Source organism: Heptranchias perlo, chromosome 2 (assembly GCF_035084215.1).
Source record: "Heptranchias perlo isolate sHepPer1 chromosome 2, sHepPer1.hap1, whole genome shotgun sequence".
Lineage (NCBI taxonomy): Eukaryota > Metazoa > Chordata > Chondrichthyes > Hexanchiformes > Hexanchidae > Heptranchias > Heptranchias perlo.
Genome location: NC_090326.1, coordinates 30,897,704 through 30,917,658, shown reverse-complemented (window position 1 = coordinate 30,917,658; position 19,955 = coordinate 30,897,704). Strand labels below are relative to the sequence as shown.

Below are 19,955 nucleotides of genomic sequence, written 5' to 3'. Positions count from 1 at the left end.
CTGAGGGTCAGACTGAACTTGCATCATTACCAAAACAATTCGAACCTTCGTAGTAACATTTTAAGCAAAACTGTCCACGTGAAACACTCCCGCGAGTTGTAATTTTTCAACACGTTCGAATTATTGCACAAATTTGGCATTAGTGAGTAACTGTTCGTTTGGGCCAATGCAGAATTTGCGCATCACAGAAAATTACTCCCGGGTGTTACTACCTTTCAATGCATGTTACAGCAAGTTCCTTGTGGTTAGTTGTTTTTATTTGTGTTATGTCCTCCTTTTTTAAAAAAAAGGTAAACTTTGTGCGAAAGCACTGTAACTTGTATTTTCCCCTCAGTGAGCCACTAATTGAAGTAATGGGCGTGGTAAATGGCCATATCAGCTTCTGGAGATTGGGATGGTTGACAACGTGCCCTGTGCTTGTGACCTGTAGGGCCTTGCAGTGGTGTCAGGACTGCCCTATGATGTACTTGCAATGGGAAATTGGGGGGGGGGGGGGGTGGTGGTGAGAGAGAGGGGGCTGCATTTTTGCAAGAGTCTCTCAGTTGCCCGTGGGTAGTCTGTGGTAAAGTCCACCCACACTTGGGTGATTTTAAACCCCAAGAACGGATGGGTTGGGGGCGGGTGGGAGTTGAAAATAATTGTTTTTTATGATTGCAACTGCAAAATTTTCAAACTTTGCATTCCCAGAGGGAAGCCTGTACTTTTACGCACCAACATTAAACCCGGAAATAAAGCCGGGTTGCGATTGTGACCGAAAAAACAACTGTTTTCAATTCCCACCCGCCCCCAACCCACCCGTTCTTGGGGTTTAAAATCACTCCCTTGATGTACCCTTTACTACAACAACATGCATTTATATAGTGCCTTAAAAGTAGAACATCCCAAGGCGCTTCACAGGAGCATTATCTGACAAAATTTGACACCAAGCCGCACAGGGCGATATTAGGACAGGTGATCAAAAGCTTGGTCAAAGAGGTAGGTTTTAAGTAACAACTTAAAGGAGGAGAGTTGTAAACAATTTTACAACACCAAGTTATAGTCCAGCAATTTTATTTTAAATTCACAAGCTTTCGGAGGCTACCTCCTTCCTCAGGTGAACGATGCATCGTTCACCTGAGGAAGGAGGTAGCCTCCGAAAGCTTGTGAATTTAAAATAAAATTGCTGGACTATAACTTGGTGTTGTAAAATTGTTTACAATTGTCAACCCCAGTCCATCACCGGCATCTCCACATCATAAAGGAGGAGAGAGAGGTGGAGAGGCTTAGGGAGGGAATTATTACTTGTGTGGCCTCTAGCCTTGAACAGGATAATTTGCTGCTTTGCTCTATCTACAAGAGCCTGCAAGGTGTCATTGCTCTATCTTGTCTTCCATTTGCTCCACTTGGAGCAATTTTCCAGAGTCGCAGCTGGATTAGTGGAAAATGCATGTTTTTTTGTTTAACTGTTTTGTAAAGGAGGACATAACACACAAAAAAAAACTAGTTAAAGCTCATTTTACAAGTGACTTGGCAGCATTATTGTAGGTGTGTTCCGATTAGCTGAACCACCGTACATATGTTGTATTGAATCCCATGTCACGAAAATCACATGTTACTGTGATACCATTACAAAGTCAGCGCAAAAACAACTTCATTTACTGTGGATGCTGGAAATCTGAAATAAAAACAGAAAATGCTGGAAAAGCTCAGCAAGTGAGAAAGAAACAGAGTTAACGTTTCAGGTCGAAGACCTTTCGCCAGAACTGGGTTCGTCGGTACTGACGCAGGGTCTTCAACCTGAAACGTTAACTCCGATTCTTTCTCCGCAGATGCTGCCTCACTTGCTGAGCTTTTCCAGCATTTTCTGTTTTTATTTCTCTCATTTTATAAATCTTCTGCATGAAGAATTGCAACCCCTCCAGCGTTAACACATTGGGGTGACGTGAATTCTTTGATGTTAGTTTCCACTAAGTAGTGGGTGGGAGAGGAGGCGGGAGGAGAGAGAATTAGCCTTGCTGATCCAGAAAGCTGTAGCTAAAACCCCGCCAATGTTTGCTATTTTCCATCTTACCTTGAAAGATGAAAATATCTTTGCCATGGGATTTAGTGGGTGTTTTCAACCTGTGATTTTCCTGTGGGAATTGAATTTCTTTCATTGCTCTTTTGGTTATTATTATGACAATGGAGAAGGATGGCAACCCCTGAGTGTTTAAAAATGAGATGAAGCAGCGGGTAAGGAGAAATGAAGACATGTCCTTTTTTGATTCCTTTAATGGCAGACAAATCTGGTGTGTTTTGCTTGTTTACTGGGGGCTGTGACCACCCCCCCCCACCTCCCCAATTCTAAGGAACCTTTCTGAATGAACGAGATATATATGTGGTGAGAATGTGGGACTCGCTACCACATGGAGTGTTTGAGGCGATTAGCATTATTGCATTTAAGGGGACGCTAGATAAATACATGAGGCAGCAAGGGATAGAAGCATATGTTGATAGGGGGAGATGAAGTAAGGTGGGAGGAGGCTCGTGTGGAGCATAAACACCGAAATAGCTCGAATGCCCTGTTTCTGTGCTGTAAATTATATATATATATATATATATATAACATGAATAATATTTGGGGGAAACGTGATGCAGCCAATGGATGTCTATAAATAAAGTGTTTGCACTAGTTTAATCTGACAACTGTTCTACAAGATGTCTGGGTGAAAAATATATGTTTAGCAATGGTCTCCAAAACCTGCATGGTATTATTTTGATAATGATGAGCAGTAACTTGCATTATTAAAATTTTAAAAAAATCTTTCTTCGCTGTTAGTAGTTTGTTTCATGTATGTTATGTTGCGTGTGTTTTGTGTTGTGTAATGTGGATGAAAAAAGTTCCTCGGACCCATATGCGGCCACTTTTTTCGATCTCATTCCCACCTATCAGGCTTCCCTTTCTTTCCAATCTTCCTGGAGAGGGAGAACGGAGATGTTTAGCCAGTTCTGGAGCTCGCTGTCAAAACATCTTCTCCGAAAGGATATTGGCTCGGAAGATCAGGAAGTAGAATCAGTGCGGGTGGAAATAAGAAATAACAAGAAGACACTGGTGGGAGTTGTTTATAGGCCTCCTAATAGTAGCTATACCGTTGGACAGAGTATTAATCATGAAATAATAGGAGCTTGTAACAAAGATAATACAGTAATCATGGACTTTAATCTTTATATAGACTGGGCAAATCAAATTGGCAAAGGTAGTTTGGAGGACGAGTTCATGGAATGCATTAGAGACAGTTTCCTAGAGCAATAAGTCATGGAACCCACCAGGGAACAGGCTATTTTAGATCTTGTATTGTGTAATGGGACAGGGTTATTAATAATCTCACAGTACAGGATCCTCTGGGGAAGAGTGATCACAATATGATATAATTTCACATTGAGTTTGAGAGTGATGTACTTAAGTCAGAAACTAGAGTCTTAAACTTAAATAAAGCCAATTATATAGGTATGAGGGGCTAGTTGGCAAAGGTAGATTGGGAAATTAAATTAAAGGGTATGACGATTGAGAATCAATGGCAAACATTTGAAGAAATATTTCAATATTCTCAACAAATATGCATTCCATTGAGAAATTAAAAACTCCATGGGAAAAGTGATCCACCTGTGGCTAACTAAAGAAGTTAAGGATAGTATTAGATTAAAAGAAGAGGCCTATAACGTTGCCAAGAGGAGTAGTACGCCTGAGGATTGGGAGAGTATTAGAAACCAGCAAAGGACGACCAAAAAATTGATAAAGGGAGAAAATAGAATATGAAAGTAAACTAGCAAGAAATATAAAAATGGATTGTAAGAGCTTCTACAAGTATGTAAAAAGGAAGAGAGTAGCAAAAGGGGATGGTCATAAGAAATAGGAGCAGGAGTAGGCCATATGGCCCTTCGAGCCTGCTCCACCATTCGGATCATGGCTGATCTTCAACCTCAACTCCACTTTCCCGCCCGATCCCCATATCGCTTGATTCCCCCAGAATCCAAAAATTTATCTTTCTCAGCCTTGAATATACTCAACGACTCACCATCCACAGCCCTCTGGGGTAGAGAATTCCAAAGATTCACAACCCTCTGAGTGAAGAAATTCCTCCTCATCTCAGTCTTAAATGGCTGACCCCTTATCCTGTGACTATGCCCTCCAGTTCCAGATTCTCCAGCCAGGGGAAACAACCTCTCAGCCTCTACTCTGTCAAGCCCCTCAGAATCTTTTATGTTTCAATTAGATCACTTCTCATTCTGATGTTGGTCCCCTAGAGGCTGAGACAGGAGAAATTATAATGGGGAATCAGGAAATGGCAGATGTGTTAAACAAATATTTTTTATCTGTCTTCACAGTAGAAGCCACAAAAAGCATACCAGAAATAGTGGGGAACTAAGGGCTAATGCAAGTGAGGAACTTGAAGTAATTATCAGTGGAGAAAAAGTACTTGAGAAACTAATGGGACTAAAAGCCGATAAATCCCCTGGACCTGATGGCCGACATCCGAGGGTTCTAAAAGAGGTGGCTGCAGAGAGAGTGGCTGCATTGGTAGTGATCTTCCAAAATTCCCTAGATTCTAGAATGGTCCCAGTGGATTGAAAGGTAGAAAATGTAACATCGCTATTCAAGAAAGGAGGGAGAGAGAAAACCGGGAACTACAGGCCAGTTAGCCTGACATCAGTTGTCGGAAAAATGTTGGAATCCATTATTAAGGAAGTGGTAACAGGGCACTTAGAAAATCATAATATGACTAGGCAGAGTCAACATGGTTTTATGAAAGGGAAATAGTGTTTGACAAATTTATTGTTTTTTGAGGATGTAACTAGCAGGGTAGATAAAGGGGAACCAGTGGATGTAGTATATTTGGATTTTCAAAAGGCATTCTTTAAGGTGCCACATAAAAGGTTGTTACACAAGATAAGGGCTCATGGAGTTGAGGGTAACATATTAGCATGGATAGAGGATTGGTTAATGGACAGAAAAGAGAGTAGGGATAAACGGGTCATTTTCAGGTTGGCAGGCTGTAACTAGTGGTGTACCGCAAGGATCGGTGCTTAGGCCTCATTTACAGTCTATATTAATGATTAGATGAAGGAACCGAGTGTAGTGTATCCAAGTTTGCTGATGATACAAAGCTAGGTGGGAAAGTAAGCTGTGAGGAGGACAGAAGTCTGCAAAGAGATATAGACAGGTTAAGTGAGTGGGCAAGAAGATGGCAGATGGAGTATAAAGTGAGGAAATGTGAGGTTATTCACTTTGGGAGAAAGAATAGAAAAACAGAATATTTTTTAAATGATGAGAAACTATTAAATGTTGGTGTCCAGAGAGACTTGGGTGTCCTGGTACAAGAAATACAAAGGGCTCGATTTTTGGACGTTGGAGCGGGTGCGTTCGTGGCGGGAGGGCTCCGAAAATTGGGGATTCCTGGGGCTCCAACCTGCCCACTTCTGGGTTCCCTGGTGACGCGTTTAGATCCGTGGGCAGCCCCCGCATGTGGCACTCCTGCCGGCGGGATCCCACTTAAATCAATTAATTGGATACTTCAGGTCGTTAGCAGACCTGATTTGTAGGATATTTTAGGAGGGGTGGGATTTTCATCTAAACTGGGGCTGTTTCCCCTACTGGGGGAAACACTCCCAGCTGAAATGGACGTGTTTCAGCCACCAGCCTGTGGCAGCTGCAAAAGTCCATTTGACAGGTGGGGGTTGAGACCCTCACTCATTGCAGGAGGCCACTCTGTCACTTTGGACAAAGTTTGGCCTGCACCACCCTCCTCCTAACACTAAAATTCGCCTCAACCCCGGTGTGCAGACACATTTACCTACCTTGCGGACCCCCTCAAACGCACATCTTCCGGATGGGGGCCGCCATAGCTGCAGTCATGACCTCCTCGGAGGACGAATAGCATCACCAGCCACGCTGTCCACCTCTGACACGTGGAGCTCCACAACACAGTGCTGTGACACATCCACCTGTACAGCAGGAGGGAGGGCAACCGCAGAGAGAGATGCGTCGCAGAAGGCACTACCCTTGCCACAGGTTCTACAGATCGAGGCTCAGCTTCCTGAACCTCTCTGAGCAGCAGTGCACACGGAAGCTCAGAGTCACTCGACATGTAGTCGTGGACATCTGCAGCCTCCTTGACGCTCGAGCACCATCTTCTTACCTGTTGCTGTCAAAGTCACCACTGCCCTCAACAACTTCTCCTCCGCATCCTTCCAGTGTACCACCGGGGACATCGGCGTCTCTGTCGTCTGCACAAAAGAGCCCCGCAAATACATCTACACCCACTCTGCAGTGACACTGGGTGGCATCAGTTGTGGGTCTTCATGGTGATCCTCAGGAAAGGGTAGCAGACAAGATTTGCAAAGTCATGGCAGTAGTGGTGACAATATAATATGTACTAGGGAGGGAGAGCTAGGTGATTAATAATTGTATACAAGGAATATTTTAAGCATTGGCAGCCAGTCGATCAGTCGCCAAAGCAAGAAAATTCTCAACATCATGTATTCCAAGACTGTCTCGATGAATTTAGCTTGACCTCCTCTTCAAACGCTGAAACCTGAAAAAGTGGAGTGGACCTTCTTGAGAGGGGTTCTAGTGGTCACTGAGGTAGGGATGCCGTTACCTGTTGGGATATCTTTGCTTTTTTTTTCAAGTGAGACATTAAACTGAGACCCCCATTTGCATGTTCTGGTCATTCAGGTGAACGTAAAGGATTTCATGGCATTTTTCAAAGAACAGTAGGCAGTTCCCCTGGTGTCCTGGGAAATATTCCTCCCTCAACCAGCATCACCAAAAACAGATTAACTGGTTGATCATCTTGTTTGCTGTTTGTGGGACCTTGACATGTGTTTATTTCTGGGCACTGCACCTCCAGGAAGGATATATTGGCCTGGGAGGGGTTGCAGTGCAGATTCACCAGGGTTAAATTACGAGGACAGGTTGCATATACTATGCTTGTATTCCCTTGAATAAAGAAGATTAAGGGGTGATTAAAATGAGGTGTTTAAGATGATTAAAGGATTTGATAGGGTAGATAGAGAGAAACTATTTCCTCTGGTGGGGGAGTCCAGAGCAAGGGGGCATAACCTTAAAATTAGAGCTAGACCGTTCAGGGGTGATGTGAGGAAGCACTTCTTCACACAAAGGGTAGTGGAAATCTGGAAAACTCTCCCTCAAAAAGTTGTTTGAGGCTGGGGGTCAATTGAAAATTTGAAGACTGGGATAGATAGATTTTTGTTAGACAAGGCTTTTAAAGGTTACGGAACCAAGGCGGGTAAATGGAGTTAAGATACAGATCAGCCATGATCTAATTGAATGGTGGAACAGGCTCGAGGGGCTCAATGGCCTTACTCCTGTCCCTATATTCCTAAGCAAAAAGTATGTGCAAAGGAGACCAGCCATATCAAACACTTTGGAACAATTCATTTGAAGACATTGCAATCTTATTAGAGATTTTGGATAATGACTTCTCCAAACTTCATGACCTATGGTACTATACACAAGTCAGCATCTAAAAAAGGCCAGCTAGATTCATCTGATGCAATCATGGAATAGGACGTTGAGAAGCAGCTGGATATTATTGTAGGAGTGCCTTGTTATTAAAAAAAAACCTGATAAGGGTAAATTTAAGTTGGAAACCAGATTATTCAGAGGATTTTCATTAAACACTATGGACTGGTAATTCAAAAATGAAGTAGAAGATAGACTTATGGGGTCCTCGTCCTTTTTCAGTATGAGAAATCCAGATATCTGGGTGGAACCAATGTTAGTAATTTCATGAAACACTTTTTCAGAAGCAGAGGAGCAAACTTGGATGATTGTCTTTTAATAAGTCAGTGGAGAAACTACCAGAGCTAGGAGCCTTGTTAGCCTGGAGCTAATTTATAACTTGGAGTACCTCAATCGTAAAGTCCAGTCGTCTTTATCTAGGTGAGTTAGAGAGAATAGTTCCAAATAGCAGTTGAAAATGCTCTTGGCTTTTGACTTGACTTAACACAGGTCAGAGTAAAGCCAACTAAACTCCCTGTTAATATTCTCAAGACTAGTGACAGACTTGGTTTAATTCCCTCAGGTAGCCTGCTATTTAATGTGTTGCATAGAATTCCTTTACGGTTATTTTAACTTGGTTGTAATAAAAAAAAAATGAATGAACTTGCATTTGTAATTAAAAAGGTTAACGGCTATTAGTAAAGCCAAGCATTGCCAGAGGAAATTAAATCCCGTGGTCACTTCTGGGGTGCATGACTGGCTTGGGCCAACTGCCCAGTTGGTTCCTCGAAGTATATATATATCAATAGACGGCCTAGTTTTTTCTGAGCATTGATGAGCAGAATTAGTTTGATCACTGTTGGATCTCTGAAAAGGGGGTTTGGGGGGTGGAAGGGTCTGGTTTGTTTTGTGGGCAGATTCCAATGCTTGAATCTGCTTCTCCAACCAAAGCTGGGCAACTTGTGTTTCCTTTTTACTGGTGGATAGGTGATGTTGAAATAATACTGTCTTAGCCAGAGCAGAGTGGGTGATGTCAAAGGGATATTGTGCTCTTAAATATAAATCAATCCATCCAAGTGTTCCCAAACCAAGAAGGGAATTGAGAATAACTGAGGAGGGGCGGCCTTGAAGTCTCAACAGCTTGATCTTCTGAAGAACTTCAGCATCTGAATCACCAGAGCATGATCCAGGAGCTCAACCGAGCCTTAACCCCAGAATCCAGGAGAAAAAGAGAGGCCATTCTTGATCAGTTTTTACTAACTTGATGTTGGCTGCACTATACTGTTGCCCTCCCGGTAGTAAAAGTTCTCAATCTGTCCTGCTTATGAATCATTTGCCAATTCTGTTTTTACTGACAACCCTTCTTCTTTAATGTCCACTTATCTCAACAAAAACTTATTTTCTCGCTTTCAAAGTAACACTTGAATCAAAGCTTCCTTTGCCACACGCTTACATCACCTTTCAAATTCTGCACATCCTGACTTGCAGGTTTTCTGGCAACCGCAAAGTCCTCATCATTGTCAGTCCAGGACAGAGAAGGGCTCATCTAGTTTTTTTTTCATTAAAATATACATTATTCATAAAATTTGCAGCAATACATACAATACAGTTGTCAGATCACATTCCAAACGTACACAATACAAATTATACAATATGCAGGTTACATCAAGTACAGTTCAATGAACACATTGTACACAATTACAGTTCATGACACTCTAGGGTGCCTCATTGCATTACACTCAATACAGATTATTGATTACAGATTCATTATAGGTACATTACAGGTACATTACATCAATTTTAATTTTACATTCTGCCCGTGGGGTGGGGGGGGGGTGGTTTCCCTGATTGCAGCCCCTCGGTATAAAATGGCGGGAAGGCTCTAAATGGTCCCCACAGAGCCTTTGCGGCGGCCGCACCCAGCCTCAGTGCGCCCCTGAGCACGTAGGGCTGGACCTTGGAATGTGCCAGTCTGCAACACACGGTCGAGGACAGCTCCTTGCACTGTACACGAGGGCATCATTGGGTGAGGCAGACCTTGTACCCTCTCATGACCAGGGGGATAATCTGGGCCTCTTAACTTGGCAATTTTCCTTTAGGTCAAGCTCTAAAGACAAGACCTCAACGATGCTAGGGCAGCACTGTACCTGGTGGTGCCACAACAGCAGCTTTAAAGTTCTCCGGGGAAAGGGCGTAGCTGCTGGTGCATTCTGATGGAGTTTGGATAAGACAAACTTAAAATTGGAATATCCCAACTTATGGTGGGAAACTTATTCTGATAGCAAAAAATGAATCTCCTTTTAACTTATCCTCTGCATTCTTTGCTGGGTGCAGTATTTACTTTTATTATTTTTAATACAAGAATTAGCCTGTGTACCAGAAGCAGTGACAAGTGAAGGTGACTGGTTTGCTGTTTCCCCATTATGGTACTAGTGCAATAGGTGTCCATTAATAGCAGAGCAATTACATTTCTTCAGGAAGCTGTAACATGCATTGATTGTAACACGACCACTAGGGGACTATTGCATAACAGGGCTTGGTGAACCTTACAATATGTGTGCAACGCAGCTCTAAGATTCATGGAAAATTTCTTTGTCGCACCGTGTGGAATTTTTACTTGCTTGCCACCGACATCAAAATTAATGCAAACACTGCAAAGAATACGAGCCGTTACTATTTTCTGTCCATGTTAAAGAGCACCAAAAGAGGAGGCCTTTGTTTACCTTTTATGGGGCATTCGTTGCTTATGAATTACAGATTTTGGCTCATGACGTCTGAGCTCTTGAGTAAATGATATCCTTTTATTACTCACTCGTCCTGACCTGTTTCTATATTTTAATAATGATTGACTGCTCACAGTGTCCGTTTAATTCAATTTTTTTTTATTTCTTTCAGTATATCCGTAATGGCAGAATTGCAAGATTTGGTGGAACGTTTGGAGAAGACTGTCCAACGACTCGAGTTGGCATCTTTCACGTTACCAGGCTGTCTGACCCCAGTTTCTGATGCAGTGAATGGGGACAATGGAGGTACTGCACTGGAAATTTTACATTAGTGCTTATATGAGGGTCGGTAACCAGAGGGCACAGATTGAAGATAATTGCCAAAGAAAAACAAGGGGGAGATGTGGAGAAATTGTTTTATGCAGTGAGTTGTTATGATCTGGAATGCAGTGCCTGAAAGTTCCTGGCTGTTTAAATATCTGAAGCACTGTTTTAGCACTCCAAGCATCTGCTCAGTGAGGGCTCTGGTTTCCTCCATATACTCTGCAGGGGTACAAGAGTTGTACAGAGCTGGTTGTAAGGTGTAGCTCGAATCTCCAGGGAGCGAACAGTCCATCCATCTTTCGACTTCAAAGCTGTGTGATGTGACTGCGTCAGAATGAATGCATCGGGTGTACTCCATGGGAAGCATTGATATGGATTATCTTTTGCTGAGAGTCGCATAACATTTGGCAAAGACTTGACTAAGTAGCAGCATATTTTGGGGCAGCCACCAATTTGGAAAGGTCAGCTGATGTTGACTGTTCCACTGTACTTAGGGTGCATGGCAAAATAGGGCTCCAGGTATTTCCTTGATAAAACTGTATGTGAAAAAGTGATGGAACCTTGTGATAGACCTTGTGGTATAAAGGTTGAGGACAGTGCTGACTTTCACTGCCACCAAGAGTACAGTGCAGAAGATTGAATGTTCTTACAGGTCTTTGTGTACTAGATGAACATCGCAGCCTTCGTGCTGAACCTGAGCCTCTTCCTTCATTACCCCACGATGGACCCACTTCCTGAGGTTCATTCTACATTATATGCGCCCCTTGGATCGTTGTCTCATCCTGCTGCACTGATATGCCCACTGCACCCATGCCGCGCATTGGAAAACTTTCAGCTAATTCTAGCCAAGTGTGACGTGGAATTCAGTACTCACCTTTTGGTTTCTTTTGGTACTGCATCCCCGACTTAATGCATGTCAATTTATTCATTAAAAATCAATGCAGAGAAAGCTTTTTCCTTTACCTCAATCCAGGAAGAGTTCCCTTATCTTACTGGACCAGTGCAACCTCTTCCAATTTGCACACTAATCTCTGAAGGAGATTTGTGCTAAACTATGGGCAGGATCTTTAACTTTACAGTGGATTAAGATTGCCCTAAGATTGCCCAAATTTACCCAGAGAGAGAGATTAATGTCACCAGTTTGGATGAGATTGAAACCTAGGTCCTAGAAGCTCAGTGGCGAAATTCCACTGGAGCACCTTGTGGCCCATCGATATCTTTTACAGAAGGGAGATATCAGTTGTATACAAAAATGTATTATTAAAACTGCAAAGATAGGCAGTAAAGGAATACAAGTTTTTTGGGGAAGCAATACCTTATTTGCCAATGTGCCTGTTCATGCAGCGTAGTACTGACATTTAACTGATTGATTGATTAAAAGATTGAACATCGCTGTTGAAAGCCCTATTGAATTAAACAGGTTTGTGCATTCGTCCTGCCTGTTTCTGTTTAACATTGTAAAAGATGTTTCCTGTGTGTTGCTAAGACAATGGATGATTTACTTATCAAGAAATGACAGGAAAGAAATTAGTATTATGGCTGTAAAGTCTTCCAAAATGAGGTTTTGCCATTTTTGAATAGAGTCTTATAAAAGTAAGGGACTGTTATATTAGCAGACACAACATATCGTTGAAGTTGAGTGTTTTGATTTATTACTAGTGCAGTACTGAGGTCGTGCTGCACTGTTGGAGGTGCCAACGTATTACCTGTTGAACTGTTAGAGGAAGAAAGTGCAGCATTTATTAAATGGAGTGAAGCCATGGGACATCTGGCTTGTGTGTCAGCTGTGGCTCAGTGGTAGCACTCTTACATTTTAGAGTCAGAAGTTCAAGTCCCACTCCAGAAACTTGAGCACATAATCTAGGCTGACCCAACACTGACTACACTTCAAAAAGTACTTCATTGGCTGTAAAGCGTTTTGGGATATCCTGAGGTCGTGAAAGATGCTATATAATTGCAAGTTTTTTTTTCAAATTTAAAGTTTTTTTTTCACTTTTTCTTTTTCTTTCTCTTTCTTTCTCTTTTCCACTTTCTCTTTCTTTTCCTTTAGTGATAGTGTACTCAGTGCAACATCATGGAAAAATAATGATGGCCCATTTCAGGTTACCCAAACCTGGAAGAGAATCGTGGCTCAATAATGAAAGGGGGGGGGGGGAAGAAAGAGTCATTGAAATGATAAACTGAACTGTACTTAACCAATATGGAAATGAAATAATTTTTATTTTTAAAAGTACAGTAATTAAAATGGGTTGTGGTTTTTAAAATTGAGGTAAAAAGCTTTAAATCTGACTATTTTTTGCCCTGAGCTTATTGAAGGGCTGATGATGAAGGATTAATAGCTCCATTGGGTGACTTGAGGTTTCCATGTTTTCACAAAGCTGGTTGGGCTGGATATTTTTGAAATTTAAGTGAACATCTTTCAAAAGAAACTGGACTATTTAATTAGGTCTTACAATTATTTGTGGCGGTCTTCATCTGGTATCAATATTCCACAATGTTTATCTGTCAGGAATTGGCACACATTGCAGGATGAAGAACAATTGCGAGCAGCGATACATTAAAAGGGGCAGAGGACTTCATAGATGTAATGGTGAGTTTGGATAGTGCTGGCCAAATTTATCCTTCAACCAAAACCACTAAATAGAATAGCTGGTCATGTATCTCCTTCTTTGTGAGATCTTGCAGTTTGCAAATTGACTGCCACATTTGCCTACATAACAGTGGTGATTATACTTCAAAAGTGCTTCCATTGGCTGTAAAGCACTTTGGGATGTCCTGTGGATATGAAGGGGGCTTTAAAAATGCAAGTTTGTTTTTTCTCTCTCTCTCTCTCTCTCACCTTTTGTTAATCCTGCTGTTGATTAATTTGAAGTTTTTTTTGCATTGTGTGTGACATCCTCTGTGACTGTGACAATGGTGAATTATTCCCCCCCAACTTCTGTAGCTTTTGACGAGATCAACTTAACCACCCTCCTGCAATGCCTCTCGTTGTCCAGCTCATTGGGACTGCCTTCGCTTAGTTCCACTCTTATCCAAACGCAGCCAGAGCATCTTCAGCAATGGCTTCTCTTTCTGCCGCTACGCTGTTGCCGCTGGAGTCCACCAAGGATTTGTCCTTGGGCCCCATCCTCTTCCTCATCTACATGCTGCTTCTTGGTGACATCGTCTGCAGACATTGGGACAGCTTCCACATGTGCACTGATACCCAGCTCTACTCCTGCACTGCCTAGGTTTTATCAGACTGCTTGTCTGATAACCAGTCCTGGATGACCTGCAATTTCCTTCAGCTAAACATCGGTTAAGACTAAAGCCACCGTCTTGGGGCCCCTGCCACAAACTTCGTAACCTTGCCACCAATTCCATCCCTCCTATCTTGGGTTAAACCAGACTGTTCAGGACTTCGGTGTACTCTTCGACGCTGAGCTGAGTTTCTGACCCTTTATCCTCTCCGTCACAAAGACCACCTGTTTCCACCTCTCTGACATTGCCCGCTTTGACCCCTACCCCAGCCCATCTCCTGGTGAACCCCTCATCCTTGTCTTTGTGACCTCCAGACTCAACTATTCCAATGCTCTCTTGGCTCTGTGAACTTCAGCTCATCCAAAACTCTGCCCATATCCTGCCCTGTTTGCCCATCACCCCTGTCCTCACTGACTTACATTGGCCCCAGTCGTCCAATGCCTCCCATTTAAAATTCTCATTTTTGGCCTTGCCCCTCCCTCTCTCTAACATCCACTTTTGGTGGCTGTGCCTTCAACTGCCTAGGCTCCATGCTCAGGATCTGCTCCCTAACCCTTTCCACCTTCATATCCTCTTTTAAGACTTCCTTAAAACCTTGGTCAAAGAGATGGGTTTTGACGTTCCCTCCTAATATCTCCTCCTTTGGCTTGGCATCCATTATTTTGATTACATCTCTGAATATCCTGGGGATGTTTTTCTACAATAAAAGTGGTCTACAAATGCAAGTTGGTCTCTCCTCTCTGGCTGCCCCATAAATAAACAATGTCAAAACATACCTCACAAGGTTCCTGCTTTGCTTTGTCTTCAAGGGAATTATACTCGCTTCATGTGAACAGATATGTTTGCTAATGTTGCGTGGTGTGATCTCACCCTTTAAGTATCATTCAGGTTTGATCTGTTGCTACTTTATGTGTAAATGTTTGAATTATCCTTAACCAATATTGATAGCAAGGGATTTAGAGATGGGAATGAGATGGATGTGCTGAGAATAAAGGAGATAGGAATTAAATCCTGTATGGTGAAGGTAGAAAGGAGAAGTGAAGACTATTGGTATGTTCTATCATACCAAAGCAAATGTCCAATTCGAACATTTTAAATGGCTTTATTTTTATTCAGTAGGAAGCATTTAAGTTTGAATTTGATAATTGTTTTTTGTTTCTTTTTGTACTTCAAGATCTGGTGCCATATGTGGAAGCTTTCGATGTTGTGTTGAATGGTGCTGTTGCAGACTATGTGAAGCACAGCAAGATCCTTGGGGAAGGTGTGGAGGAACATGTAAGTAGAGAAGTCTGCACTACTGTAGGAGTCTGACCTTGAATTGACGATGTACTAAACTTGACTTTGTTGCCACGTATTAATAAATAACATTTTTTTCAGCTGTATTGATCATTAGTAAGATGAGATTCTACTTTATTTTATACATGCCAAGGTAACTTGCATAGTTCTGTAGTTGCTGTTGAATCATGGAATTGCTGCAAATGTGTGAAGGTGATACTGCGGTAATTTGTCCAGTTTAATGATGGGCTTGTTCCAGTATTCCTTATAAAGTTTTTAGTTTACCAATTCCATTCTTCACAGACTTAATTACACGTTGAAGGATCTGATGTGAGCCTGTTGACCATTTAATCCTTTTACATTGCATAAAGTCTATAGCACAGAAACAGGCCATTCGGCCCAACTGGCCTATGCCGGTGTTTATACCCCACAGGAGCCTCTTCCCACTTTGACCCCATATTTTTTTAAAAAAAGATTGTTGAAAGAAATGTTAGCTGCAAGAAATTTGCGTGTAATTAAGTGCAATATGTCTGACTCGGGAAGTATGGCGTAACAGACAAGAAATGTGGTGAAGTGAGGATTTTTTGGGTCATGGAAGATGAATAGCGTTTCCCTTATCCACTGCAGGTAGATAAACAAATTTATTCCCCTGATATTCCAGTTACATAAATAAATCTCTGCATATCTCACAGGGGTGGGAAGCTCTTTACTAAGGATATCAAATGGGTACTCTCCCAATTTATTTCTCTGCCAAATATCTTTGCAACGGTAGTTAATGATACTAAAGGGTATTGCTTAAATAAACATCTTTAATCTCGACTTGTATTCAGAGCCTTCCTCCAACTCAAATGATGGTACAGTCCTTCCAGAATTTCCCCTGTTTATAATATTTTTTTGAGGTTTTCTGTTCGTGTTTGAGTTCCGAGATAAATGTAAATAAAGTGCAGCTTGTCTAACACTTTGGAATACAGTACAAAATAGATTAATGCCAAATACATTACAACATAGATTAAATAATTAAAAGTAAAATGTTTCATTTGTCATGCATGTAACTTACTGCATTTGTTCAATAAACATCCTCTTAAATATATTAACCTCCCATTGTTTTTTTTTTTGGAAGGTTAATTCAGAAAAAGTTGCCGTTCATGCTTTACCTATTTTTGATGTTTTATACCAAAACAAGTTCTGAATAGTTTCACTGCTTAATAGTAAAATTAAAAAAATGGTTTCCCTGGGAATTTTCATTCTCAGTAATGCATGGTTTTGAAGGACAGGTCGGTTACAAACAGTTAATTCTAGCATATTCTATGAATACCTCATCTTGTTGGTAGTCATTTAAAAAAACATATAATGGAGCTTGTCACAGGTGCATGCTGGGAACTGTACCTCGTTGAGTCTCTTCAGCCGAAAGCCCATTGAATTCAAGCCTGAAACTTCTCTGGAGAAACAAACCTCTCATGGCAAATGCTATTAGAGATCTTCAAGATAAAACAAATTGCTGTTATATAGATGAGTTTAATCATTTTCTCATAAATTTTGTTTTTTGTCTGTTATGTTTCCAACTTTATTTATAACCTTGTAGCAAGTCCAATTTAGTGCTTTAATTGGCCCCGCTCTCCTTTCTTTTACTGTTATATTTTGCTGACTGCTCATGCTTGATTCTTTCCTTTTAATAGATCCTCATTGGTAGATTTTTCAAGTCCACCTCCCTTGCTTTTGATGCGTACGTTCCTTACCCTTTCAGTTCCGATTTGTTGTATTATGAATACGAAAGCTGGGCCAATCAGCTGTGAGATATCTGCATATACACAAGCGTGACACCTGAAGTGGGACTCAATGGACAAACCTCACACTAGCACCAACAGTTTTTGTATAGATACACTTAGTAACTTTTAAGAAATGGTGGTTCAGCCTGGATTTTATATCTGGTATAAGACTTGGGTTTGAGGAAGGACTGGTTTAATGGACTGCGTCAGTGGGGTGTGTCCTTTCAAGTTCAGTTGTGGTTTCAGCATACTCGGTCCATGTGTGCGTTACAGCAGAGGATATCATTGATGGGGCTCCACAGTCTCTGTATTTAGTTTCTAAAAAATAAATAATTCCTGCTTTTTTTTCTTCCATGGGCCACTTTTGTTTCCCCATTCCATTTTCCACCTGTTTTTTGATGTTCCTTTATCCTCATCTTTTCTGTTTATGTTTCACTTGGATTTGAACTGCAAATACTGTTTGTTTTTTCTAAAAGTTATGCTTTTCCCCTCTTGACCTGTGTTTGGCGGAAGTGGAGTGGGGGAATAGAAGAGTTATGATTGTAGTAATGGCATTGTCTAAATGAACAAATCTGAAAAGAAATTACTGTCGGCTATATTAACCAGTTACGCTGTTCTCTGTTTTAACACCGACATTAACACGTTTAAAATGAACAGGTTAATGATATGTTAAATTAGCTGTCACAGGAATGACATATGAAACTGGTGGTGTTCCATTGACAATATCACCTGGAGTAGTTTCCAGGCTTGTGCCCTTTCCAGACTGCCAGATTTGTCTACTTAGCCAATACCGTTACTGCAATCATAATGCGCTCTTCCAAATGCTCTGAATTGATAGCATGGAGAACCATGATGACCATTGTTGGTTATTCGGCAATAAGTGGTCTTTTCAAGTGAGGCTCTGCCTAATTTTTAATAAAGCCGTAGAATTTTACAGCGCAGGAGGCGGCCATTCGGCCCAATGTATCCGTGCCAGCTCTTTGCTAGTGCATTTCAAAACTAATCCCACTGCCCTGCTCTTGATAGCTTAATAGGCTGATCAAAAATTCAGTTGAGATGTGAATTTGGCCATGGGGTATTCTGTGACCATGTTACCACTGATTTTTGTATTGAGATGAAAAAAAATCGAAAGAAAGACTTGCATCAACAAAGCGCCTTTCATGATCTCAGGACGTCCCAAAGTGCTTTACAGCCAGTGATGTACTTTTGAAGTTTACTCAATGTTGCAATGTAGGAATTGAATGTGGTTCACTATCCCCAATTAACAGACCCTTCCAATCATTGACACTTTCCAAAAAGGTACCTCGTGTTTAAGAACATAACAAGAAATAGGAGCAGGAGTAGGCCATCCGGCCCCAGGAGCCTGCTCTGCCATTCAGTCAGATCATGGCTGATCTTCGACCTCAACTCCACTTTCCTGCCCGATCCCCATATCCCTTGATTCCCTTAGATTCCAAAAATCTATCCATCTCGGCCTTAAATATACTTAACGACCAAGCATCTACAGCCTTCTGGGTTGGAGAATTCCAAAGATTCACAACCCTCTGTAAATAAATTTCTCCTCCTCTCATGGCCGACCCCTTATCCTGAGACTATGCCCCTGGTTCTGGACTCTCCTGCCAGGGGATACAGCCTCTCAGCATCTACCCTGTGCAGCCCTCTCAGAATCTTATGTTTCAATGAGATCACCTCTCGTTCTCCTAAACTAAATGGCAGGGCAGGCTCGAGGGGCTGTATGGCCTACTCCTACTCCTGCTCCTATTTCTTAATGTTCTTTTACTGTTACTTTTAATATAAAATAACCCATCTGTACAGTGTCCATGCAACATTTATATGGTGTTCAATTCCCAGCTTGACACAACTGATCTGGACTGTTAATTTACTTTAAAATAAAATGGAATTCTTTGATCTCCTCCTTTCAGGGAAGGTAGCTTTTTCTCCCATTTCAACTTAGTGGATACATTCCCTGATGTAATAATATTACTGTGATGTTCACTTCAATATCTGTATTGGTTTATACTCGCTGGCCCATGCAAGTGTTTTTTTTCCCAGTAGTATATGGTCCTGTTCTCTCTAGACAGGCTTATACATTGTGAATAGATAGCAGTCGGACTTTACAACATTGCATGTTGGAAACGGTTCCGGTGTTTGCAGAGCCTTGTTGAGGAAACCAGCCGATACTACAGGGCGCTCACAGTCCGAGCTGCCTGCACTTGCTCATTTTCCAAGTCGGACGACCTCTTACGGGAACAAGAAGAATTCTGCAGAGTTTGTTTTTTTTAAAAAAAAGTTTACAATTTTAATGAGTTTAATTTTGGAACTTGTTAAGTGATTCTCCCGCTAGCGGTGCAGCAGTGGATCAGTTGGTAGCACTCACCTCTGAGTTAGAAGGTTGTGGATTCAAGTCCTACTCCTGAGACTTGAGCACATAATTTTGGCTGGCACTCCAGTGCAGTACTGAAGGAGCGCTGCACTGTCGGAGGTGCCGTCTTCCGGATGAGACGTTAAACTGAGGCCATGTCTGCCCCTCATGGCACTATTTGCAGAAGAGCGGGGGAGTTCTCCCCGGTGTGCTGGCCAATATTTATCCCTCAACCGACATCACTTTTTAAAAAAAACATTGTCATTATCACATTGCTGTTTGTGGGACCTCGCTGTGTGCAAATTGGCTGCTGTGTTTCCTACAGTATAATCGCGACTACGCTTCAAAAGGTACGTCATTGACTGTAAAACACTTTGGGACGCCCTGAGGTTGTGAAAGGTGCTTTATAAATGCAAGTTTGTTCTTCTTTTCAGCTGTGGTTCAGCACAGCAGCTCCTTTTGAATGGATTTCTATTCTCACTTGTGTTATTGGTGGTGTACGCGACACATTACTCTCATGTTCCATGGGTTTGACACCTCGTACCATTTGATTTTTAAAAAAAATAAAATGACCTGTTGATGTGTAAATGTTTGTTTGAGGTACTTTAATTAATCCGTTTATGCCAACCATTTGAAAAGGGCTGGTGATTAATGATGGTTCATGTTGATTATCTGAGCATTCAAATAAAGTTCACGAGTGACCTCACAATAAGGAAACTTGTGTTTGGTTCGTCCCAGCAGCTCAGATGCTTTGAATTTTTTTTCTTAGAATTTAAACATAT

The 19,955-nt window shown here is 41.6% G+C and overlaps 1 protein-coding gene across 1 annotated transcript in view; it reads left to right on the top strand.

The window, feature by feature from the left end:
• The window catches only part of cap2 (cyclase associated actin cytoskeleton regulatory protein 2), a 306,535-nt gene that overhangs the window by 16,106 nt on the left and 270,474 nt on the right, over positions 1–19,955 (top strand). Inside the window, exons 2-3 of the mRNA XM_068001661.1 lie at positions 10,379–10,512; positions 14,945–15,045. Coding sequence (XP_067857762.1) covers positions 10,389–10,512; positions 14,945–15,045 — 225 coding nt within the window. The 5' untranslated portion in view covers positions 10,379–10,388. The remainder of the gene's footprint in view (positions 1–10,378; positions 10,513–14,944; positions 15,046–19,955) is intronic.